The 27,229-nt window shown below is 38.7% G+C and overlaps 1 protein-coding gene across 4 annotated transcripts in view; it reads right to left on the bottom strand.

Moving 5' to 3' along the window:
- Positions 1 to 486: 486 nt before the first annotated feature.
- Positions 487 to 27,229, bottom strand: part of SERAC1 (serine active site containing 1) — a 55,307-nt gene continuing 28,564 nt past the window's right edge. For all 4 annotated transcript variants that reach the window (XM_057489072.1, XM_036886751.2, XM_036886753.2 and 1 more), the window contains 11 exons: positions 25,668 to 25,789; positions 24,452 to 24,580; positions 18,916 to 19,029; positions 17,079 to 17,241; positions 11,289 to 11,439; positions 9,947 to 10,088; positions 8,900 to 8,994; positions 6,784 to 6,881; positions 5,475 to 5,657; positions 4,320 to 4,463; positions 487 to 2,701 (listed from right to left, as the gene is read on the bottom strand). In XM_057489072.1, coding sequence (XP_057345055.1) covers positions 2,565 to 2,701; positions 4,320 to 4,463; positions 5,475 to 5,657; positions 6,784 to 6,881; positions 8,900 to 8,994; positions 9,947 to 10,088; positions 11,289 to 11,439; positions 17,079 to 17,241; positions 18,916 to 19,029; positions 24,452 to 24,580; positions 25,668 to 25,789 — 1,478 coding nt within the window. In that variant the 3' untranslated portion in view covers positions 487 to 2,564. The remainder of the gene's footprint in view (positions 2,702 to 4,319; positions 4,464 to 5,474; positions 5,658 to 6,783; positions 6,882 to 8,899; positions 8,995 to 9,946; positions 10,089 to 11,288; positions 11,440 to 17,078; positions 17,242 to 18,915; positions 19,030 to 24,451; positions 24,581 to 25,667; positions 25,790 to 27,229) is intronic.

Below are 27,229 nucleotides of genomic sequence, written 5' to 3'. Positions count from 1 at the left end.
ATTACTGTGTTTTTCTCAATAGGAAATAAATGCTGGTGCCCACTACCCTCAGGCACTCTCATTGGGCAGAGGCCGGCATCCTCCGTCATATTCTGGCTGTTGGTATAACCTTGAGTTAATGAAATATTGTCAAGAAAGGTATCATGATCCTCCCATTTTGTAGTCTGTCTCTCTGGTGGCAATTAGTTTAAACACTGAGGTAAAGGGGGAGTCAGTGCCCTTGAATTTTAGGGTTGTAATTGAGCAGGTTTTGGGGAAATGTAATAATAAAGAAGTGAACAGGTTATAAATCAGGGTAACTGCTTTCTCATTTTCATCCTGGTCTTATTTACAGCTTGCTTTCAGTGCTTTGCCCTGAAACATCTATATTCTGTTTACTTCCCTCTCAAACAAGATCATTAAAAAAAGTGACTTTTCAGAGGAGGGGAAAGGTAACTATGGAGCTTTTGAGTTTTTTTTCCAGAAAGGATATTTAAACAAGACTGATTGAACCAGGAGAACCATTTTATTGATGATCTAAATTTAAAACTATTTCAAATACATATCTTCTCATAGTTTGTGTTCTTAAACTGTTTTTCAGGTGGTGATGATTTTAAAAACATTATTGACTTAAATTTCACAAAACATTCACAGATGGTGTGAATCTGTGTACATCATATCCATTTCATAGAATAAAAAGAAATGTTAAGTGATTTGCCTGAAAAACGACACTAATTTAATAATACATTGGATCTCTCTCCCAGACCTTATTTTTAAAACACAGCTATAATGCCTATATTGAGATTTTAAGGAATGAAGTTTCATTCCATTACTCTAAGTTAATGAACAGTTGTTTCAACCATGATTTGCTATGGTTCATAAAAATAACAAAAAGAAAGTGAATCAAACATATCTACCCCTTCTCCCTATGTCACCCCATTAGCTGGCTTTTATTGTTAGCTAATTTACTGTTGTTGGCTAACCATCACATTCACTGTATCTACATAAAACAAGTGGTTAAGTCCTATATTAGGTTGTTGCGTAATTTAACAATGAGATGTGAACAGGGTTAACTGGTGATCCCAGTTTACCTTCAGATGCCGTATTCCGGTTTTAGCTTTGAATATCCCATCCTACATGTTTACCACCTTCAAAATAGTGAACATAAGCTTAACATGACCCAGCAGTTCCACTCCTAGTGTGTACCCAGGAGAATGGAAAATACATGCATATGTACACAAAAACCTGTACATGAATGTGTTGAGCTGCATGATTCAGAACAGCCAAAAAAATGGAAAGCACCTAAATATCCTATCAACTGATAGATTTATAAACAAACATGGTTCATCCATACAATGGAATATTATTTGGCCATGAAAGGAGGGAAGCACTGATACATGCTACATGATGAATGAACCTTGAAAATATTACATTAAGAGAAAGAAGCCAGACACAGAAGGCCACACATATGATCCCATTTATATGAAATGTCTATAATAGTCAAATCCAGAGAGACAGAAATTAGTATTTGCAAGGGGCTGGGAGTTGAGGTGGGTGAGGAGTGACTGCTAATGGGTATGGGGTTATTAGGATGATGAAATGTTTGGAAATCAGATAGTGGTGATGGTTGCACCACTTTGTAAATATATTAAAAATCAATGAGCTGTATATTTAAAAGGGCTAATTTTATGATATGGGAATTAGATCTCAATAATGCTATTATTTTTTAAAAGACTCATTATCAACATGATTTCCTGATTTATCACATTCTGGAGGTCAATTAATACCATTTCCAAATGAGCAAGAAAAAAAGGTATACTTAGCTAAAGAGAATCTGAGAATCTTGATACTAAGTAGTGCTAATAGACATAATGGCTTAGAATAGTTTACTTCACACTCTGATCAGTAATGGACTAGCTACTTTATTCTTAGCCGGAAAAAATTACAAGGATAGGTAGCTACAATCTGGAAAGAATTACCATAGGCTAGAATTTTTTTAAAAAGAGAAATATTTGTTCTCAGCAATATGAAAATAAAAATTTAGAAGAACTGGTCCATGGATGTCAACAGGTCTTGCAAAATTAGCATATTAGACAAAGATTTCAACTGACGTTTTCAAAATCTTACAGCACATGAAACCCAGAATGAAAGCAGAGCCTTTTATACTAGTTCATTCTCTCCATCCGAGGTGCTCCCCAAATGGCATTTTTATGGTACGTTGATGACCGCTCTCCTTGCGGAAGCCATTAGTGCTCCTCCTAGCACCAGCTGGGTACAGCCACAGGTGACATACAGCAGTCTCCATCTAGAGGAGCTTGCTCCCCATCACCAGAGACAACACTGCAAAATGTAAACCGGCACACATGGCATTTCCTTTAAATCCAGACTCCAGTCTAGCCCTTCATTCTCTGATGCCACCTCTGTGTTTGTACTTTACAGCATGAATTGACAAAATATTCTATTGCCTGCAATATACTCAAGATGCCACAGTGACTATGTTTGCATGATTGCTTAGCACGCACAGGGAGACAGCAAACACCAAGGTTCCCGCGCTGTGTTCACATACGAAAAACAGAAGACAACGGTCAGTTTTCAAGGTCTTTGGCTAAAGTTTCACGGATGAATTGTAAGGTACGTTGGTACAAAAAAGCATCCTTTTTCTTTGGTTTACAAATGTTCAGATGGTTAACCTCCACAGGAATTAGATCCCCAATGCCTAAATCTGAAGAAAACAAAAATGTCAGTATAGTTGGGTAGTTGTAAATGGTTTGGTTGTGATAAGGGACTCAAAGGAATGTGCAGTCTGACCATAGCTAAACTACATGATGTAACATAACTCACGTAACTAATCATGTGGGAGTGGATTCTCAGTAGGTACAATTTTATGCTTATTGTAAACTCTTTGTAAGTGTCCTGGCCCACTTCCTAGTTTAGGAGTAGCAGAGCATTAGCACTGTCATCTCAAAACCTTCATTGTACCCTTGCAGGCTGTTACTACATTATTCCACACTTCCTCTAACTGCTTCTTTTTCTAGGGTTTATATTTTACTTCATTATGAGCTCCCTTTTCCAGATGAAAAGAATGGGAGTGTGTCACATTGGACCCACACTACATCTGAATCCCAGGGTCACCCCCACTAGGGTAGATGATTTAGTGCTTGAGCTGAGGTTTCAGCCTAACAAAGTCCACCCAGACAGAAGTGACAGGAGGGACTAGTGAGCTGACTAGCTGAGGAATGCAGATGGTGGTTATGAAGGAGGGCAAGTCTCCTGGTGAAATGAGAGGGGTGGACAGAATTATGATCAGGCTATGTCCCTCTAACCAGCTGGTCCCCAACAGTAACTTTACTTTAGCTTCCAAAGTCTCCCTTTTAAAAAACACAACAAAACATCTAGCAGCTGTTGTTTGAACGCTTCAGGTTCACCTACTCAGCAGGAACTCCTCCTCTACAGCAGATTTCTTTGAGATAAAGCCTCTGTAGGTTCCACTAAAGAGTATTACATCTTTTTCATTTCATTTAGATAATATATAATGAAATTAGGACACAATTTGTTGTGCAGACAAGAACCTTCTGGGACACTCTCCAGATACACACCATCTCCAGCTGCAAGGAGCTCTCAGAGTGGTCAGGTGCCACCAGGGACATCGCGGAACCCAGCCTCAGTGGTGCTCCGAAGAGCAAGCTGAGGCAATAGCCAGGCGAGAGAGGGCATTTCAGGGAGTGGAGCGTGTGGGTTTTCTGCTGTGCACAGAGTAACAGGAGGCTAGACACAGAAGCAGGACTTGGGCCCTATGCTCAGAAAGTCCATAATGCCTTATAATACCCTATGGTGTACTGTGTTACCATGGTAACAGGTAGTGGTCATTTCTCTACCCCAGGATCATGAAGGGACTACTTTAATGCTAGTTTTTCTGATTGGCATCTTGGTTGCTTGAATATTCCCCATATATCTCCCATTTATTAAAGTGTCCATACCTCTAGTTGATATTTTTAAGGTTTCTATGTGCAGTTATCCATCTGTTAAACGAAATGCCCCTTTCAGCCCAGCTGACAGAGGGCTTTGTATTCTTCCCTTATTGCAAGAGTGTTCACTGTTAAGCTTTAAAAGTTCAAACTAATCTCTGTCATCTAGTCAGTTAAAAAAGGAGGAGAGGGATAAATGGCAAGGTTATATGTTGGCAGAGAATTCTAATCTATGGCTGAAAAGAGTAATAGAATCTAGTTCTTCATAAAACTAAGAAACTGGATATAAAAAAAATGTTTACAATTAAATGCTAGATACCACCAATTAGACATCTCATTGAATTGCCAACAAGTTTCAGAAGAGTAAATGAATACCTGCTGATTCCACGGGCACCACATGGAGTTTAATCATGCTACCGATGTGTGTTGGTAGTGTTTCTACAAAATTCAGCACCTGGAAGTTTTTGTCTTTAGCAAACTCCAGAAAGTCATCCTGTAGTGTTTTAAGTGCAGGGGAATCTGCAAAATTTTAGGAAACACCATTGTGACAAGTTTTGCATACCCAATTCATAATAAAATACATTAAACCTTCCAAACTTAGAGAGGACATTAGGGTTCTGATTCAAGACAGTGGCTTCTCTCCTTCCTAAGGAGCCATGAAGATGAGAGTAAAGAAACCACCAAAGCTGGAACCAACCCAGAGTGGACAGGCAGCTGTCAGAGGGAGCGCTTCCCCCCACTACCTAGGGCAGGGCAGTGTGTGGGACTCAGGGGTCCCCCAGTGTGCTGGCACCCACCCCCACACTTACTCTCCCTTCAAGAAGCCTGTCTGTAAGCACAGGGCTCCCAGCCTGTCCTGTCCCCCGGCCTCCAAGAGGAAGGGCAACCAAGGAGCACCAGATGGCAACAAGAGGCCTAAGGACTGCAAGAGACAGACCCCGCGAGCAAACAACACCCAAGCACAGAAGAAAGAGCGCAGTGAAGGAACAGCAACTTGAAGAGAAACCTCTGATTAGTATCTTTAGAGTGATTTCAAAGATAATGGATCAGAGAAGAAAGAGCTTGTGGAAAATAAAATTTGCAAAAAAATAAAGTCAAGTAACTGTCTATAAAGCAGAAAAAAGAAAATCTGAGCAAAAGGACAACTGGCATATTAAGGTTTAAGCCAGGGGCTCCAAACTCTGATTAACAAGTGTTCCAGAAGAAGAGAAAATGCTTATTAATCAGACAAATACAGTGATTTATAATTAATATCCTGAAAATCTTAAAATGTCATTTACATTTTAACCATTCATTTTCCAAACTCATGGAAAAAGCAGTTATTAGTAATTTGGAATACTACTTAAGACAGTATTAGAATTGTTATTGAGCAAATAGTGGCTTAAGAACAAAAAGGGAAGACACCAAAGAAAAATCAAGCCCAAAATAAAAATTTTCCACGATAAATTCAGGCACAAATAATAGAATGAGATAACATGAAATGGTCTTTTTCTCTTTCTCCTGTGCAACCAATGTTCATAAAAGTATTACCCTTGCTGAGTTCTTTGACTTCCAAAGAGGGGAAGAGAAGATAACGAATATTAACAGAGTATTCAGCCAGACGGGACCCATGATGAGGGACACTGTAGAACACTATTCCTCTGGTATTGTTTATAACAGTATTCATTTCTGGCTTCTTAGAGGCTTCCAACAGCATCTTTTTGACAAGAAGACCTAGCCACAGAGAAGAAAGAAAAACAATGCATAGCTATCTTCCTCCCCTCCATTATAAAAAAAAAAGTAAAACAAGATATACAGAAGAATGCTTTCTTTAAAAAAATTTTGAACAATAATTATCTATAGTCCAATGCACATGGCCTTAAAGTAGTAACACTTGATAATACTGCTGATCCTCTAGAATATACAGACAAGCCTACAAGCAGGTAAGATTCTAGAAGTTCATTTGTAAGGCAGGTCTGGTACCAGGCCGCACTGTCCCACAGAAGGAATGTGAGGCTGTGCCATGTCGGGTGTCCATCAATGCAGTGACTGTTCAGCTGCTAGTCTCCCATCCTGCCCACAGTGGCCCGCTACTGACCACTGCATAGGCCAGTACTAACACCTAAAAACACGGAGTCCCATAGAGCTTATCCCCGATGGAAAACAAAGCTCCTGTGGGAAAGTGCACTTAGGAAAAGCACCGCCTCTTCCATCCCCCAGCCCAGGCCTGGAGCTCAGAGTCACACACAAAGCTCATGTAGATGGTGACCGTGGATCTCTGAGGCCACAAAAGGCGACATCCACCTTTCAGCAATAAGCCCCGACTCCGAGTCAGCAATCCTGAGTGTGTCATCAGATAACCTAGGCCAGAGGTTGCAGAAAGGCCCTCTGTAAGGTGGGTGGTGAAAATTCAGAACTGGAGCTGGGGCATGGTCTGGGAGGAGCAGATGTGCTTGCAAGCAAGCACTGGGATCTGAGAAACGGAAACATGGGATAATGCCTGCGCCTCTGCAGGCTGGGCTGTGGGTGCTGATGCAGAAGAGAGGGAGGTGGGGACCAGCCAGGGCTGCTGAGGATATCTGCAAATCAGGCTTATATAAGCCCCAGCGGCTTCTGCTGCTTGTTTGTTATCACTGCGTGAAAGCATGAAGTTATCATACACACAGTTTGCTGCTGGTTATCTCCTAGAAAAACAAGTAGCATGGAGGGAGAACAGTAATTTAAAACTCCTAGTCATTGCCAAAAACATTAATTTAGTGGGGAGCTATTAAGTAAAACAGACCTGCAGTAACTTAGGTTAGCCCTGCTAGCTGACAATACTCTCAACAATGCTCACTTCACAAAAATGAAACACACTTACCTCCCATGCTATGTGATACCCAAACCATTGGCCTATCTCCAACACCAGCAGCTCTGAGCTTCCTCAGAAGTTCGTTGCTCCTGAATGCAATGGACTTTCTGAACAAAATGAAAACAGCAGGCATGACAGGAGGCTATTGATCCCCACTCCCTGCAAATTTTGCTATCCAGTTTCTTAAGGCAAGAACTTTTGTTTATTGGACCAATGCTACATACTACATTTTGGAGTCAGATATACCCCTATTCTCTCTGCTAGATGTCTGTAACTGCTTGTTCCCTATTGCTAACTTAGTCACGCTAGCATAATCAGGAATATCAAGGCCTTGAATGAGCCATTCATTTACTAAATAAGCAGTGTTTGAGCATCTAGTATATGTCTGGCAATTTTTGCAGATCACACTTGGGTCTCACACCAACTGCCCCCACCACTCAGGACGTGTGTCCTTGCTCATTACATGGACTGACAGTGAAACCATGTCTCTTGTGAGTTCCCCTATGTGAAATCAGTTGTCACCACTACTTAATTCTACTTGTATTAATGCTGCAAACAGTAAGCTTTCATCATCTTGGTTTATTTAGAAATACCAGAAAGCTATTAGAAATAGAGAATTCAAAAGAAGTATTTTTAAAACTAAAAGGGAACTTCAAAACAATCTAGTCTGATAGTTCAAACTATTTATCTGTAGAATCCTTTCTTCAAAATGTAGGCGCACCTCAGTGCCCTTGCAGGGTTGGTTCGAAACCGCCACAGTAAAGCACAGCAAGTGAACTTTTTGATTCCCAGTATATATAAAAGCCATGTTTACACTACACTGTAGTCTGTTAAGTGTGCATTAGCATTATATCTGAAAAACAATGTACCATATCTTAATCGAAAACTACTTCATTGCTAAAAAATGCTAACCATCATCTGAGCATTCAGCAAGTCACATAATCACTGATCACAGATCAACTTTACAAATAATAATGAAAAAGTCTGAAGCACAGTTGACCCTTAAACAACATGGGCTTGAACTGTGGTCCACTCATACGTGGATTTTATTCAATAAACATATTGGAAAAGTTTTGGAGGTTTGTGAGAAGTTGAAAAAACATTTTCTCTAGCTTACTTTATTATAAGAAGAACAAAATATGTGTTAATCGACAGCTATCAGTAAGGTCAGCTTGTGGTCAACAGCAGTCTCTCAGTAATTAAGGTTTTGTGGAGTCAAAAGCTGCATGTGGATTTTCAAACGCATGGGGGACTGGTGGTCCTCCCCTCCACATTGTTCAGGTGTCAACCTTATTGTGGGGTTACCAAAATGTGGCACAGAGACACAAAGTGAGCAAATGCTGTTGGAAAAATGGCATTGACCGACTTGCTCTCTCATACAGTGTTGCCACAAGCCTACAATCTGTAAAAAAAACAAAAAATGCAGTAGCATGCTAAGTACAGTAAAGCAGAGCACAGTAAAATAAGGCTTGCCTGTAAAGGTTTGTCAGAGCTCCTCTGGGTGAAATGGGAGAGAGTCTTGGGGTCTTGCCCCAAAGCCCTCAACACCCCTCCTCTGGCACTATGTGGGGGCCAGCCAGAGATGATGACACTCAGCTGGCTAACACTGACTCAGACCAACTCTCTCCATTGACAGACCACACTTCCCAGTAAGTTAAATGACTTGTCTATGATTGCACAGCGAGTCAAAGGTAGAATCGGCTAAGGACAAGGTCCTTCCTCTATATACAGTTGACACACATGACAGACAAGTGGCACAGGGAACCTACATTGCTCAGCATCTTCTCCTTTGCTTCCTTTAGCCAGTATGCTTGTGAACACAGAGGCAAAGAGCCTCAAGCTTATGTCCCGGAGTAAAGGACATTTTGTCAAAGAAAATGATTGTTAACTATTAGAACAGCTGGAAGAAGCTATGTTAGAAGCCCAACATTAACACTATACTTAGGCCTTGGACTAGTTCATTGTTTGTTGCTAACTCCACTTAGGAAGAAAAGAAAGAAGGTTGGGCTAGTTTTCTTAAGAAAAATCCTGTCTGTGGCATCAAAAGACAAAAGTCCCTTCTAGCTCAGGGGGTCTGCTTGCGGCCTGGAGCCTCCCCCTTCCTCCCCACCCAGTTTCCCGTTACCTTTCCACCGGGCACCTTGCTCTCCAGTCACTAAGGCTGGTGTCATACTCCACAGATATAATTCGGAGAGCAGGACAATCTCTTGCTAACCACGTCTATGTAAATAAAAGGTACAAAACGACATACATGAATTTCCAGTGTCCCAGTCATTTCCTAGTAACTGAAATTTGTAACTATAAGCTTCTTGCAATATTGATGGCTAAAGATTGCACTGGAATAAAGTTTAAAGGTGACTAGAAAATCAATTCCAGCATTTTATCTTTTAATGTCTCTGGTCACAAGGTGGTATCAATATAGCATAAGGCCAAAGCAAGTTTGATGAGAATATTCTCAGTTTTAATCTGTAGCCAAAAGCAAAGAGTTTTTAGAGTCTAGATCAAATTCACTTTTTGAAAGCATTTAATAGAAAGTTATGAGGGCAGACAGTATAGTCTGTTGGTTAGAGATTCGACCTGAGAACTCAGATACTAATTACAGTTAGTCACAGCTCTGTCTCTGTGGTCCCAGGGTCTCTTGTCACCTCCATACTTCAGGGCCACCAAAAAGTGAAAACCATTCTTTCTGCCTGATAAGCCTTTGTGAAGGTGAATAAGCAACAGTGGGACAAAACCCCGGAAACTACACATATATGCAGCATCAATTTTCACAGTTTAAATTCCTTTCAGTGAATTCATGCCAGAGTTAAGGCTAAGAAATTAAATCAAGGAAATCCAAAGCAGAATTATTTCTTCAAAGTATTTTTATAATTATTAAACCATTATGAATATGCTATTTGTTGTATTCTACTTTTAAGGGGAGTGAACAAACACTGGGCCTTGCCCTATTTTTACTTAATAGAATATTCTTTCAGAGTTATAGATTGCACCCTGTAACATACTGTATCATCTAATTTATTATGTGTCCTTGAGGGACAAAAAAACTACATGGAAAAAACCCCAGTGAAAAAGATAGTAATAATAAGCAGTTCACAGTGAGGGTGTCGGCAGCTAGGGCTGCTGCAGTGCCAGAGAAAGGTGGCCTCCCAGACAGAGTAAGCTGCTTCCTTACCTTGGGCCAGCATGTTGTATACCTGGCCTCATCTTCTGAAATCTTTTCGGGCAAAATCCGCTCGCTGTCCTGCTGGCGCCACGTCTTAAACGCTGCTCCCATAAGGCCGTGAATGAAAAGGACATCTGCTTTAATGGGCTCACTAAGAGGGGAGAGAGGGAGAAAAGGAGCTGAACAAATGCGTTATTGCTTGGAGAGGTATATACACTCACTCTTCGTGGACAATGCCTAGCAGGTTTTCATGACATAAAGCAGAACTTCCTTAAGGCACGCTTTGTAAACGCAGGCTTGCTGGGGAGCCCTAAGAGGAGTTTAGGTGAAGACACCGGAGTGTGCGCCCGGCACACTCTGTCAAAACAGGGACATAGCTGCCAGCGGCCCAACCAAAATCAACTGTAGTGAGTTTTGTGCTCAGTGAAGTGATAAGTGTCATTAGATTAACTCCAAAGAACTCCATGGGAATATTCCACAAGTCAATTTAAATATAAATACAATAGAATGGTTTCACTATGCATGAGGGAGTTTTAAAAATTTATCAAGGAAAATGTTTATCAGAAACAGAGCAAATGAAATTTTAAAGTAACTTTTTTCTTTGGATATGACATTAAAAAAATTGTAGATAGTATATTACTTGCAAGTTTTAATTATGCAACTCTTATAAAATACATTATTGTATTGTTTTATTTACAAATTGGGATTAACCAGGCAATCTATTTTTCAAGTAAAAAAGTAGTCTCTATTTTCTGAGGTATTAAAGTTCCAGACAAAAATCTAAGAAATTACATAATTTTTTCATTGTGGTTCTTTTCTAGATTTATTGTCTCACCAATGATAAAATTGGAAATAATGAGCAGAAATAACCATGAGAAGGAGCATAATTAAAATTTATTTCAACTTATTCTTTCTGGTGCATGCTTTTATACGTGGTACAAACTTTCTTCAGTCCCTTAAGTTGTAGGATAATACAGCTGCCTGCTTGTAATATAAATGTCCTATGTTCTTTCCATCCATACCGACCTCTACAATCTAAGTCAGTTATTAACTCAGATCTACATGAAAAATGTAATGAAACAAAGCCCAACTATGCATTACAGAGGCTAAGTGGGCCACATAAAAGGTGAATGCAACCTTTCTGAAGGTAAGCCCTGGGTGTAAGACAGCCCTGATGATCTAGCTGGTTCCATACTCTCACAACAGTCTACAATTCTTCCAAGATTATTCTGGACAAATTGTGTCAGTATAAAGTATCAGATTTAACTTATCTGAGTTATGCAGAAATAAAATGTTAAGCCCTCTAGGCTTTATGTCCCCAGGGGACAACGCGACTGCTCTGCTTTCTTACCTTGTGCGGTACTGCGGGTGCAGCACGTACACGCCATCCTGGTATTTTTCTTGCATTGTCTCTCGGTCTAGGTTAGCCAGGGTTCTGGCAGCATGTGAGGCCTTCATAATGTGGTGAGACTTCATTGCTTCTGCCAGAATGGAAACCCAGCCTGGTGAAAAGAACATACCCATTAAATACTGACTCTCCATCTCAGCTTGTTCAAAGGTTTCAAACTGAAAATGATGGGAGGAAGGCAAACTCCAGCATCTGTCCTCATAGAAAGCCCTACCAATTCATTCTTCCCTAGTCCTCTGGGTCCCACAGTACAATACCATGATGTCCCCGGCCAGGTACCCCATAGGGTCTCAAAGAAGGCAGGAGGGGTTCAAGAGCCATTTTCTTTACTTGGGAAATTAACAAGGTTTAACATTTGACCAAACATTTTTAAACATTTTGTAAAAAAACCTTTAAATTTGAATTTGGATTGCCTATTTAATCCCAATTCATAAATAAAACAATATGGCAGTGTATTTTACATGTTACATAATTGTGTGTAAGCTATAAATAGCTTGCAAATAATATACTGTCTATAATTTTTAAAAATATGTCATATCCAAAGAAACATTTAAACAGAAGTTGCAATTACTAGAGGTGAGTCTATAAACAGTAAGAAAAGATATTTTGCTCTTAGCAAGAATTATTAGACTCAGTGAGTTAATACTAGATATTCCACCTTGATTGGCACTCACATTCACATCACTTAATAGACATGAGGAAATTATTTCTTAATGAGCCTGCTTGATAGACAAAAATCTGTAAACCTAGGAGTCAGGAAGGAAAAATTATTTTTTACAGGGAGACAAAACAATACATATATGCATATGATTTCACTTATTTTTTGTTTAAAACAATGTATTTATGTGCATAAATATGCATGTAGTACACACACACACACACACACACACACACACACACACACACACACACACGCTGGGAAGAGGCACCAAACTAAGAAATGGTCATTACCTCTTGGGGGGAGTTAGGAAGAGCTCTGTAAAAGGGTGAGTTTAACTTTTATCCTATGAGTATGTTCTCTGAAGTATTTGCAGTGTGTTATTTATGTAATTTAAAATAAAATAGAACATGACCTGTGGTCAGAGAGACTTGGGCTCAAATTTCTGTCCCCCACTTACCTGCTGTGGAACCTCAGTCAAGTTTCTTGGCTCCTCTGAGCTGCAAGAAGGTTCTAATGAATTAATCTATAAAAACTACCTTTTACCACGCCTGTAGGTGCTCCACAGAGAGCAGCTGTTCCCATGCCCTCCTCCCCGTCTTTGCAGCAAAGGCCTTGAGAATCATTGTGGGGGCAGGAGGCCATTGTTTAATATTCCAAAGGAAGTTTCAGATCCAACAGTTCTTTAATATTCAAATGCGTAACAGCAGAAAATTCCTCTCCAAAGTTATTAAAGAATGCTTTACCATAATAAGATAATGCTTTCTAATTCTACCAATACAAATATACAAGTATATAACTGGTATGTTAAAAAATACGACTATTTTTAATAGAGTCACAAGGAAGGAAGCAAAAGAGAAAGCATGGCACAAACCATTTGGTATTTTTCAGATGACAAAATATTTTCATAATGTCAGAGATGCTTTACCATTTATGTAACATCAAATACCCCTTGGAAAACTTGTATCTTTCTTTAGTATTTATATATATATATATATATATACACACACACACACACACACACACACACACACACACATAATGTTGACATATTATATTATCATAGAAGATTTATACACAAATCTTTAAGAACCCCTATGACTATTTAGGTAGGCAATATTCCCGCAGTATTATTACTAGGTCAAATGGTATATACGTTCTTGTATATACCATGATACTACTAAGTGCCTGTCAAAAAAATGAATTCAGTTTACATCCCCACCAAGAGTGCATGAGAGGGCCAGTTTTCACACACTTTCACCAATAGTGGATATTATTATTAGTTTTTTAGCTTCTGTAATCTGAATGGCAAAGAGTTACAGACTTGATACCATTAAGATTAATAAAAATATATATATGTAAACAGGTAAAGACACAGGATGCCTGAGGAAAAAAATAAAACAGGGTTAGGTGGCAGAATTCAAATTGGAGTATTCAGGAGTAATGAATGGGAGCTGAGCAAAAAGAAAATACAGTTAAGTCTTTCAAAAATTTAGCTATAAAATGGAGGAGAGAGAGAGGCTGGAAATTCAGGAGGATGTGGGGCGACTTCAGGTTTTCATTTTTGGTATCTTCCTCTAATTTCTGTTCAGTTATCACACTGAAGTAGGAGGAGAGGTCATGGTCATCTGCCGAGAGAAAGGGAATCTGTGCAAGGCTTGAGGAAAGTAGAGAAGGTTTTAACGGTCATCATTAAGAATGTGAAGTCATGTTGGCTGGAGAAACACGACTGCTGAGCAATGCTGAAGGTCCTTTTGTTTGCTGACCTCATAAGCACACTGACAGCCAACCTGCAGATAGTGGATGTTCAGCCACAGAAGAAGGGCAGTAGGTTTTATTTAGCATTGGGATCTTGACCAAGGGTGTGCTAGGATAGAAGGGGAAAGAATATTATTGAAATGATGGATCATGGAACATATGCTCAATCAGGAGGGAAGTGATTATAAAGAGACTGTGATGGACAGGGAGAAAATAAAGGGGTTGGTGGGTAGAAGATTCTGGTAGACAAGAAAACCAGTCATTGTGGGAGTAGATGTAAAAACAAGCTTGAATGAGAGGAGGACATGCTCAGAGAAGTGGAACTACTGGTTTTTAAAGTGAAGTGGTTTCAGGCCTTGACATCTAAAGTAAAGCACAGAGAAAAGCAATTTGAAAAGAAATGAACTGATTCTCAATGAACTGTGGAACAGGACTAAGACCTAATATACATAATCGAAGTCCCAGAAAAACAGAAGAGATAAAAGGGGACAGAAAAAGTATTTGAAGATATGCCAGCTGGGAAGTTACCAAATTGGGTCAAAAACATCAACCCACAGATTCAGTCAGCTCAATGGCCCCTGAGCAGGTTAACATAAAAAAGACATCCAAGCACTTCATAGACAAACCACTGAAAATCAAACACAAAAGTCTTAAAGAAAAAAAAGACATATAACATATAGGAGAACCAAGGTGGGAATAAGAAGAGACTTTTCATCAGACATCGAATGTCAGGAGAGAATGGAATCACAGTTTTAAAGTGTTGACAGAAAAAATAACACTGTCAACGAATAATTTTAATCCACGGAAAACATATTTTCCTAGATAATAAAATAAAGGCAAAGTAAAGACACTTTCAGAAAAAGGAAAGTGAGATAATTTGTTGCCAGCAGACCAGGGTCTTAGGCTGAAGGGAAATGTTATCAGATGTAAATGTAGACACACAGTAAAGAAGGGCACTGGAGATTACAAATATGTAAATGGAAAAGACTTTTTTTTCTTATATTCTTTAAAAATCACCTGCCAGTTAAAAATAGCAATATGTTTTAAATACTATAACATGTAGGTGTAAAGTACACGATGACAATACTGCAAAGGATGGCAGGGAGCATGAGCTGAATTGACTGTTGTAAGAACTTCACAGTCTATACCAAGTGGTATAATATCAATTCAAGATAGACTGTGATAAAGATACAACCATGAAAAAATACACAAAAAGCATTGTATGAAAAACCATAAGAGAAAGAATAGAATGTAAAAAGTATTCATGTAGCCCAAAAATATCAGTAAAGGAGAAAACAAAGAAGAAACAGGAGACAAAAAGGGAGGAAGACGTTAGACAAAACCAAGCAAGATCAACAACATGTTAGAGGTGAAGAGATGAAACCCTTCAGCTCAAGGGTTCTCCAACTGGGCTTTTTAAAAATGATGTAACTATATGGTGTCCACAAAAGATGAACTTATCCTTAAAGTCACAGAAAAATGAAAGCAGAAGAAGGGAAAAGGATAAAATCTGCAATGCCAACAGCAGCCTAAGGAAAAGCAAATGTGGCCAGTTTAACACCAGAGTAGACTTAAATGAAAGGAGCACTACCAGGGATAGAGACACCACTTAATAAGAAAAAATGAAGAATTCACCAGGAAGGAAAAGCTAACAGAGCTAAAGGGAGAAACTGACAAATGCACAATCAGAGCTGAAGAACTGAACCTGCCTCTCAGGGACGCACAGAACTAGACAAGGCGCAGTGTACATCTAGAGAAGATTTAAGCAGTGCTATCGGGGCAATTTGGTTTAACTGTCATATGGAGAACACTTCACCCAACAACTATAGAATGCTCATCTTTTCAAGAACACAAAGAACATTCACCAAGATAGATCATAAAATGGGCCATCAGATAAGTCTCAATAAACTTCCAGAGACTAAAATCTTACAAGGTATGTTCTCTGAATACATGGAATATTAAATTAGAAATCAGAAACACATGGTATCTAGAAAATCCTTAATATTTGTAAAACACACAGTACTCTTTTAGGTAACCCATGAGACAAGAGATCACAAAGGAAATAAGAAAATATTTCAAACTGAATAATGATGAAAATACAATATATTTACAATTTGCAGAATGCCTCTAATGTAAGTTAGAAGCAACTTACAGCATTAAATACCTACATTAGAAAGTAATTGTAGTGATTTTAAAACATGTCTTCATTAAAATTCTTTGATACTGTTCTCATCAAGAGGTGATAAGTCTACATTTGTTCTAAATTCCCTTCCCTGAATAACAATCTAGCCTTAGTGACTAGCTTCTAACCAAAAGATTACAGCAGAAATTACTTCCAGTGCTTGATTATAACAGGCCAAAGGGCTCATACCTGGCTCTCTTCTTTGGACCCAGCTTTGTGCATATGCACATATGTATGTATATTTATTTGTATGTATATGTACATATGCTTATATATGTCACCTTGCTTTTTCCACTGAAAGAGTCAAGAAGGAAAGATACCCCAGGTGCAATAAGCACACCTAGGAGATAATCAACCCCCACTAAAAGGAAACAGGATTTCTCAGAGAAATGCACCTGGAACGTCCTGTTACACTGGACAGTAAGGAATGCCTCCCAAAATGATGTGGGCATATCACAGAGACACGGGAGCCAGTTTGCCAGGCTCCCACTAACAGGCTGAGACAATCTGGCATTAAATTATTAAGGACAGTAGTAAGTTATAAACCATTAAAAGATAGGGATCCATATGTCCATACCGATAAGGTAGAGAGGAGGGAGAGGAGGGGGGCAGAGGGAAGAAAGGGCTCTTCCTACAGCAGAATGCCAAACGTCACTGCACCATGAAATGAGCAGGGCGGGCTGCAGGTGGGAAATCACCCCTGTGTAAACATCATGATAAAGCCTGGGTCAGGCAGGAATTCTCAGCAGATGAGGAGCAGGATATTTCCATGGTCTCAAGCATCTCCCTATAGATGATTTATTAGTTGCAAGGGAGAAGGCCACTTATTATACAATGGACCTCTTTTTAGTTTGACTATGCTTCTTGGGTAACCAACCATATCATATCAAAGATGATATGAACAATTAGATGGTCACTGTGGCAAAAACTGCTCTCCTTAACTGTCCACCCACCAATTATCTGAGGTATGGATTATCCACATGTCTTTGCCCCTACTAAAATGACATGCTCTAAGGACCCCTAACTAACCCTAAGCAAAGTCTTAAACCTATTGAAAAATTAATGTATCATGGAGGTGGAGGTGGGGGAGGAACAAAGGACTGGATCCAATATACTCAGTATAGAAAGTCATTACCTGAGCGAACTATAGTAGAATGAAGATGTTCATTCAAAGCCATATTTCCAATGGTACGCATTATATTTCTCTGTATTTTAGGACAGTCCTTGTGAAGTTGGTACAGCCTCTGAAGTAGTTGTAAGCCTCCATTTGCTTCAATTTGATCACAATGTGTGGGTATCTAGCACAATAAATTAATGACAGCTCACTTTGTTGTACAAATTCACTAACCAGGTGACACAGCATGCTGGTGGGGCAGCCAGGTGGCTTCCGCTCAAGAACAGAGACCCAAAGAGACCACCCGAAACTCTCACCTCTGCTTAAATAAGCAGCCCTGTCTACCTGAGAGTGTTTCCAAACACTGAAGAAATTAAGGTATGTCTCATCAGGACTGCTCACATTTTTATCCTTAAAGTTACTCTGCTTAGCTCAAGGTTGGAGGTAACCTGACAGTATCATTATTGCAGAACAGTTTCAGTTTATAGTGATACTTTGATTGGCTTGAAACTAGCTAAAAATGGTTCTCTATCCTTGAAAAACCTGCCATCTGAGCAGGAATTAACCCCCTGTACAAGAGGTAGATTTTTGTCTGTACTCAAGAACTCCCAGGTAGAAATAAGTAGCATCTGTGGGGTTATCCTAAAACTGAGGAGTTGGAAAATTGTTTTAAAGAGAAAAAACAAGTAAAAAGAAAAAAAAAGGGGTGTGTGAGTGCTGAATGGAGAATAAAAGAAAGTCAAAGAATGCAATGTAATATTAAGGTGACAGAATGATCAACACATCCTTATAGTCTACCCGGCCTTGCCTCTTCCCATCACTAATTTATCACATATATGCAATAATTTTCATTCTCCAAACAATTAAATTTTATCACATTTTACATGCATGTAAAAGTATGCCTTTTAGACATACATCAAGTGAGATATGTTACCTTGAGAGGTTTCTAGAAAGGCAACTATTGAATTCCATGTACTGTACTTTCTACGAAAATGTACCTATTGCTTCAGAAACTAGTCATAAGTCACAAAAACTCAAGCTCATTTTCCCATGTTCCCTTTTGAACTACAACACTAGTAACTGCTCAGTGCCTGAATCCTAATGCCACCAGGGGGAACTAAAGATGACTAGAGCCCAGCATGCTTTTGGACCATGTCTTAAGGCTCCCAAAATTAAACTGGACAATTTAAAATCTCTAGGATGGTGTTTCTCATGATGTAGGATGGCACACTTATGAGCCTGTTACAGATGTAAATTCCTGAACTCCCCACCTACTAAGTAAAATTGCTAGAGGTGAGCAAGAAATGTTAAAAATTTAACATGCTTCCTGGGTAATTTTTATGCACAGATGTTTGAGCACCACAAAGTTTATTGCTTTTTTCTTTAAAAAATCAAACTATGATCATGATAGAAAAGTTGTCATAATGCTAACAAATCATTGATATATGCTATAGTTAAAATTCAAGGGTATGGTTATCCAAATATTTACTTTCTTTTCTTCCTTGCTACATCTTTGGCAGATGTTTTACTGGAAATTAACTACCTGGTAATAATCTGAGAAAGATACCAGGGACAATGTAACTCACAAGGTAAATTCCATAATTAGACAACAGGTTGCTTTCTTATGCAAATTAAGATTAAATACATTTTTCAAAATACTTGATGAAAATAAAATTCATGCACTGGTGCTAAATCATGGTTTTCAGTTCTAACAATTAGATGGGGGAAAAGCAGAAGTTTTAAAACAAGCAAAAAACTTTTACAAAAATAAGAATTATTTCCCTTGTGTGAATCAATTTGTATGATTTTTTTCAATGTGATCACAAAGAGTAAATCATATTTTGAAAATGTAAGTTACCTCAGAATGTTTTACTAAAGCTTCTAAACAGAACATTTCCACTGTAGCTGAAGGAACTTCTCCAAAACTCTCAGCATAAGGAAGTCCATTTCCTCCAAAACACCACAGGCCACCCTGAAAGTTAGAGAATTAAAATTTTTACTGAAAAAAGTGACTAATATTTTCTGTTTGACAAAAGTATCTCTCTGTTATATAAAACATATTTTGGAACCATAAAGGGAACTTTAGTTATGCAAACTGTTGCCTACTAGAATAGGACACAGAAGGAATTATTCTAGATGATAGATGAGGACAATCTTTGAGTCTCTCTCAATTCTTCTGTGTCCTCTTATCTGCAAGAATGAAGACTAACACAATTCTTCATCCAGGAAGAAAAATGCAGGACTGGTTAGAGTTTCTAGTGTTGCATTATGCTAGCAGAGTCTATTTAAAGCTTGTTCACCAAAATAATAAAAAAGAGAAAAGACATTACTGGAAAATTTTAAAATACAACAATGACAATGATCAGAGAGTTTTTAATTCATCCTAAATTGAAATTCAAGTTCATATGGAAGAATAAACAAATGATTAAGAAAATTATGAAACAGAAGAATAGTAGGGGCTAGCCCTAAACAGATACCAAAAAGTAAGAATAAACTGAGAAGGAAAGAACACTTCAACTCTTATCAGAGATCGAGGGCTAATGTCACAAATAGGCAATAATCTCCTACATACCAGTGAGAAAAATATGCCAACAGTGCTGTGGAAAAATTAGCAACAATCCTACACATAAAGTTCTTAGGAAGAAATACAATGCTTGTAAAATGTGTGAAATGACACCCAACATGGCCCATATGAGAGGCATGCATGAGAGAGGCTCCTCTGAGAAAGGACATTTTGCATCTATCAAACAGGCAGAAAAATGGGCATTATCCCCACCCTGCTGCTTGTGGTATCAGTGAGGCTACTTCTCTGGAGGACAATGTAGTGACAGCTGTCAAGATTACAGGTGCCATGCCCTTCAGCAATTTAGAGCCACTCACACACAGGCAGGGACATAGGTACATGTTTGTTTACTACAGCATTGTTTGTTACAGCAAAAGATTGAAATTACTGGCCACGGGGAAGACAGTACAGCATGGAGAAGACAAGTCATGACTCTATAGCATCTTACTATGCTCATAGACAGTGACTGCAGTGGAGCAGAAGGACTTGATAATATGGGTGAATGTTTAAACCTTTAATGTTGTTCATGTGAAACCTTCTTAAGATTGTATATCAATAATACTTTAATTTTAAAAAAAGATTGAAACTACCTACTATCCATCATTTGGGGTTGGTTTAATGATGATATCGCTGTACAATGAAATGTTATGTGAGTATAAAAAGTTTTGAGTCTCTTCACATATTGACAGATATCAATCTCCAAGATAAACCTTTAAATGAGCAATGGAAGGGGCAGGAGAATGTGCACCACAGGCTACTATTTGGTAAAAAGTTTGTATAACTACGTGTGTGTGTGTGTGTGTGTGTGTGTGTGTGGTGAGTCAGGGCAGGGGACATGGAAGGGATGGAAGGAAGACTTATTAATGTAGCTCCTTTTCAACTAGGGGTCACAACTGTGTGCATACAGACCACCTGCTGGCAAAAGGGGACAACTGCAAGGTGATGTCTTTCAAACATACATATATAAAGCCCAGGGTTTCCTGTAGAAAACACAGTCCAGAAATTTCTGCATTTTAGGTTTATTTATAGGGTCCATGGTTCAGTAAATGAAGCAGATGTTCTAAATGGTTATCCACTTCATAATTCTTATTCATGCCATCCTTTCTGATATAACATTCTGTTTTTCCAATTTTAAACATGCTTGAATCTCAAGAGTCTCACTATTTAAATGGAGAACTGGGAAGGGACTAACTCATTGAAAGCCACTCCCCCTTCTAGCACAGATAAGGTAAATAGTGGACTGGTAGGCTTTGGGGGAAGGGAATTTTTCTTCAATGTCTACTACCACAACCTGCCTCCCCCAAATCCCTCTTCCCACCTCTCATGGGCAAATCACCTGACCTCTTTCTAACCTAAATTCTCCATGAAAAAATGGGGAGAAGGAAGAGGAAAAATGATTTAGTTTTCATTTTGCTTGATCATTTCTCAGGTGGGATATAAGAGTGCAGTTCCAATTCCATCCTCATTGTTAGAAAAGTTTTGAATAATTTCTGACCTGGCAGATTGTGTGGCATAAGAAGCACAAGCAAAAAGGAGTGAATATAAAGGTATAAACTCATGGTGTGGTTGTATGCATTATATTCTAACTTCTGACAAAAATATATATATACATAGGTTACTGCTGCTTTATCACTGGATTAAGATATAGCAAGATCAAATAAATTCATAAAGATTTAAGAAATGCCATACATCAAATTCCGTAAGTCCAACTAAAAAACAATTTCTGAAGGGTCAAAAAAGCACATAGTAAAAGGGGGGGACAGTGACAATGTTAAAAACAATAGTAAAGGGTAAATTATAAAAATTAAAAAGGCAATAATAAAGCATAAGAAATGTCGACTAATCAAGTTACTAAAGAACTTATATACATATTATATATTAATTATAGATGTATAACAAAGCATTTTATGTATAATTTTTTATTATGTTAGGCGAATTGAGGTCCAACATTACTATGAGTTAACATAGTATTTTCAAATGCATTTCAACATTTGATTCCAACAAAATGATTTAATACATAATGAATATTTTCTTACCATATAGTCTACATACCAATTAAACAAAACCCTTAGAGTTACCTCTGTTTTTATCTGTCATACAAAAATAACTTTGATTCATAACAAAAATATGCCAGTTAAAATTTAAGTATGTATAAGTTTGTGCAAAGCTGGCTCTTTCAGCAATGCTATGATTCATCCATTCATTATTCAATACTTCCTGTGAGCATATTGTGTATGAGATGCTGTAAAAGGTACTGGGGAGATTAGAGACTACTGGAAGAGAATAAAAGGAGTAAGCAGGAAAATGTATAAAACAATAACAGAATGGAATAAATGCTATGAAAGGCAACAAATGCAATAAACATATGAGTATAGAGAACATTCTCTCTGAGGAGCTGACAGGCCAAGACCTGAAGGACAAGGAGGCAGCTGTGTGACAAGCTGGTGGCAAAACACTCCAGGCAGGGGAACACAAGTAGATACAACACTTGGCAATTTCTAGGAATGGAGAGAAGTCTTATCTACTGATGAGTTCCTAATTTCTCATGAAAAGGGAAATGAGAAAAAGACAAAGCACTAATTGCTTAAAGAATATAGAATACTATGATTGGTTGTACTGATAAAATGCTTTCCCCTTACTAAGTAGATTATAGAGTTACTGTAGTAACAGTGGCGGTAATTTCTTTTGATTTTTCTCAGAGATATGAGACATTTTATGAAAACAAAAACTTGCTGAGCTGATAACCACAAGAATACTGGGATTCAGTGACTTCCCTCGCGTGGACCAGAGCTGGAGTCTGTTCAGGACACTGAGCTTTCGTTCACTTGCAGGAAGCTCTCTGCCCTGTGTGGGGGTAGTTTTTCTGCCAGTTATTTGCATCTAGTGAATGGGCCTGTAGCTGAAGCAGCAGTAGAATGGGGTATGGGGGAGAGAACATAAACCGCTCTGTCAGAATGGCCTTCCACATCTGAAGGCAGTCTTCCTCCAAGAGGAGCATGCTGGGCACTGAGAGCTCGGAGACGGCGCCGACTGCAGGGCAAGCTGGGCCTCCTGACCTGTGCTGTGGTCTCCTGCGGGTGTCACACCCATTTGCCACTCAACAAACTTCACATCCTCTAACCAGGCCCACTGGCACCTTCCTGTCAATCTCACCACCATCCTTACGGGAAGTTACTCTGATAAACAAGGGCCAGTCCATGCCTCGGTCATAAAAGGGAAGGGGCACAGGTTTAACACATAATGCGAAGCCATTTGGAAGGCTTTAAGCAGGAGCATGACTGGATCTCATTCATGTTTTTAAAGAATCACTCTGGCTGCTGTGAGGACATGGAACTGGAGACACAAGTAAGGCGCTGGCTGTGGTAGCTCCATATAGAGACATGATGAGGATACTTTCTGGATCCAGTGGGGTGGTGGTGACCTCGGCTTCTACTGACCTCCTTTCACTACACACAGGTAAAAATGTTTGATAAAATACAAGAAAAGCTATTTTAAAACATAGCTGGGTGCTGGAATTAAAAACAGAACATTCAGCAGAAGTGGTGAGCACACAGCTGATGATGTAAAATGCCTACAGGTCCGTTGGGGTGGGATTGTAATACTTGTTCGGTGCAGGAGAAATGGGTTTGGCTCCTACTCTATGGGAACTAGATTTGAGATCCTCAGATAAAGGCAGGGCTCTGGAAGGATTGCCTCCCCTCTGTAAAAAGACCTAGAAAAACTCAACAAGAAAGCTTCTCTGTTTCTGCCTGGGGCTCTGCATGAGAAAACACAATTCTAAGAATATGTCATCTACAGATATATCTGATTTTATACTATGTGCTATAGAAATTCCAAACTAGAGAATGTAAGTAAAAAAACCTACTATGATAACAGTGAAACTCCTGGGGTATCCAAAAGAAGCAAACACAAAAATTGTTCTGTAGGGACAAACATACAATCCAGGGTGTGTGAGACCCCCATAGACAATCATCAGTTCAACTAGAGATACGCCCACTGTGAAACGCGTAACCCATGTTAATCTACAGTCTCACATAAGGCAGTCAATAGCAGCACAAACTGGAACTAACCCCCCAGTAACACACCAAAACGGTAGAAGACTCTGCAAGAGACTTTCAAGTTATTTTAAAATGAAAGAAAGAGTAGAGGCCAAGATGAAAGAATAGGATATTATGAAAAAGAGATGATGGTGGCCAGGAGTAGGTGGCTACAGTGACAATGGTGAGACAAATGGATTCGAGGTATGTTTGAAGGGACAGCTTACAGCAACTGCTAATTAGCTGAATAGGGAAGAAAGGAATCAGGAAGAGTTCCTAATCTTTAGCTTAAGCAACTAGGTGAATGTCATGCCATTTACTGAGATGAAAAAGACCAGAGGAGGAAGAGCTTTGTGGAGGGAGGGCGAGTTGGACATGTTAAATCTGGGACGGCTACTACACATCCAAGTAAGGATATCAAGTAGGAGGCTAAATATTCACATCTGGAGCTTAGGTTAGAACACAGGACTACAGGTATCAATTTCTGCTGGCAGCACACAGGTGATATTTAAAACCTTATAAATTACTCTCTTCATTCTTCAAGCTGCAACTTAAGCAGAGTGAAGGGTTCACAGTGTGACTTGTACCTCTCCTATATACTCCTTTATTTTCGGATCTATATCTCCAACACCTACCCCAGTGTGTGACACATGGCCAGGAGTCAGTATGCTTATTCAGTTATGGATGAATGACTATTTGAAGGTTCTAGCCCCTGGCTAGTGCTAACCCCTGGCACAGTATCTTAGAAAAAGAGGGCACATGAAAATATTTACTAAATGAATAAATGAACTTGCCTTTTGAGCAGCTAGACTTTGACTGCTTTCGCTCAGAGCCAAAGATGTAAAATACTGGATACACTCATCTAGCTCCGTTTGAGGTAAAGAAGCCAGCAGCTGTCTGAGCTCTTCTTCAATGGAAGAATCCTGAAATAAGAGAAAAGAAATTCATTATTGAGCTCAACAACTGAGTACAACAAGCAGTACTTGAAGAATTAAAGCAGAAAAACCCAAAACAAACCAGCAGAGATAAATTAGTGCTATTAGCCTTGGAAACAGTCATCCACCCAGGTAAATAGCAAATCATTTAATTTTTAATACTATACTTTCATGTCTGCTACCTCAATCTGAAAGACCTATTGCAAAGTACAGCTCTAGATTTTCAGCTCATAGGCTACTTCACATGTTGACTGAAAAATGAATTATTATACTCTTTCTAACTAAAGCTAGCTTTTAAAATCCAAAACTTGCTACTGCCTGATTTTATTTAATAATTTAGGTCTCGTATATTCATTTTTCTATTTTTCAAAAACAGATTCCAAGTTTCAGATTTTCATTTTCTAGAAAAGCTCAAGAAAAATGCCCTTATATCTGTAGTAGTGGTTAGTAACTATTATTTATGTGGAGTAACAGAGGTACAAGAGGTACTCAGGAGGTAGTACCTGTATGTAGTGGTTAATTACTATACATATAGGGTAATACATTAGTATCTAAATGTAGGGGTTAGTTACCCTCTGTTGAGTAATACACTAATATCCAAGTCATGGTTCTCCAGGGGCTGTTTTGCACCCCAGGAAACATTCAGCAGTATCTGGAGACATTTTTAGTTGTTACAAATGGGGAGGGAGTAGATGTCAGGGATCCTGCTAAACACCCTAATATGTGCAGAACAGCCCCCAGCAACAAAGAGTTATTTGGCCCAAAATGTCTTTAGTGTTGAGGTTGAGAAAAACTGATCTACGGCAACCTCAGAACAAGGGACCAATTCACAGGCATTGATATCCTATGAAGTTACCCTCTGGAGTAATGGAGACGCTCAATCCCCAAAAGGGGAAAATAATATAAGAGGAATCAAGATATCTTTGTATGGAAATGACAATTTCAGGTTTACATTCTTGTTTAAAAAGCTTGTGAAAAGTAACCAAGAAACTGCTTTTGGATGGTTATTCTATACCCAAAGTGGAGACACTATATTAAACTACTTTTCACTCAATGGATTATTTTATTTACTTACTTCTTTTAAAGATGGCAAAGGAGGCGGTGGGAGAAAAAAGCGAAGATCACTCTCTTTGCTTCGTGCCAAACCAATGAGAGTTCTCAGGTCACAGGCTTGAGCAATTATCCTATACTGGTAATCTGTTGTAAAGATATATGTTGTTTTAAAGGATTAAATGAATGACTGGATTTTTAAACTATAAGTTTATAGTTCAAAATCCCTTAAGCTTTTTCCACAACTAAAACTCATTTATAATTCCAATAAGCTAAATACCCAACATTTCCATGACTGATCTCGCAGTTCTCAATATATGTCTAGGAATATCACAGTCTAAACTTTTTGAAAAAATGAAACTCAAATATGAAAACTGACAGGTCAGAACTAATTTAACACCTTCTCCTTTTGCAAAAAAATAATTCCAGTATTCAAAAGGTGTTCTGATCACTACTCAAAAAACCTGAGGTTCCATTTAGATCTAGTGCCCCCTGGTAACAGTTTGGGGCTTTGGCATTTCCCAGTACCTGTGAACAATCTGAGGTTCCGGATGGTGGTGCTTTGTTTTACCTTCATAATTTAACCATTCCATTCTTTATGTATGGCTGTAGACTTAATGTTTTGTCTCCTCTCCCCCAAATTCCCATGTTGAAACTTAATCCCCAATGTGACGCATTAGGAAGGTGATTGGGTCATGATGGTGGAGCCCCCATAACTGAGAACAGTGCCCTTATGAAAGAGACCCCAGAGAACTCCCTTGTCCCTTCTTCCATGTGAGGACACAGTGAAAAGTCAGCCCTCTATGAACCAGGAAGCAGGTCCTCACCAGAAACCAAATCTCCCTGCACCCTGATCTTGTATTTTCTAGCCTCTATGAAACCAGGAAGCAGGTCCTCACCAGAAACCAAATCTCCCTGCACCCTGATCTTGTATTTTCTAGCCTCCAGAACTATGAGAAATAAATTTCTGGTGTTTATACGGCCCCCAGCTATGGTATTTTGTTATAGCAGCCCAATTCGACTAAGACATGTATCAAAAACAAACTGCAACCACTGAAGCAGACATTACTTTTAATAATAGCAATTCATAACATAGATAAGTTCTCCAGATCAAGTGGGGAACTTTTTCAAAATCTACATGGCAGTGCTCCAACTCAGACTTTTCTGATACAGTAAGTCTGAAATGGAGTCCTGGAAGGCACATTTTGAGAAAGGTTTTTTATTCTAAGTCTCCACTTACCTTACATAAGCTTTTATTTATAAATTATAAATACAGTCACCACTCAATCAACTAATTGTATGGAAGCAGAGATCTTATTCTGAACTTTTCTTTGAAAACATTATATGTTTTTGTTTACCCATTTTTATGACTCTACTAACAAAGTCTACTTTAGTCCCTGTACTATAATCAGAACAGATCTAAGCCCTTGCTCATACACATTTATTGTACAACTTGTGGTTTTTAAATAAAATTAAATACTTTAAATCTTCCTTAAATTATGATACACACACAAATCAGTTACATTTGACTAGTTATTAGTATTAGAGCCAAATAGATATCAAAATGAAAGCAAAGATAATTTATGG

Source organism: Manis pentadactyla, chromosome 12 (assembly GCF_030020395.1).
Source record: "Manis pentadactyla isolate mManPen7 chromosome 12, mManPen7.hap1, whole genome shotgun sequence".
Lineage (NCBI taxonomy): Eukaryota > Metazoa > Chordata > Mammalia > Pholidota > Manidae > Manis > Manis pentadactyla.
The sequence above is the reverse complement of the archived record's forward strand: the minus strand, read 5'-3'. Positions and strand labels throughout refer to the sequence as shown.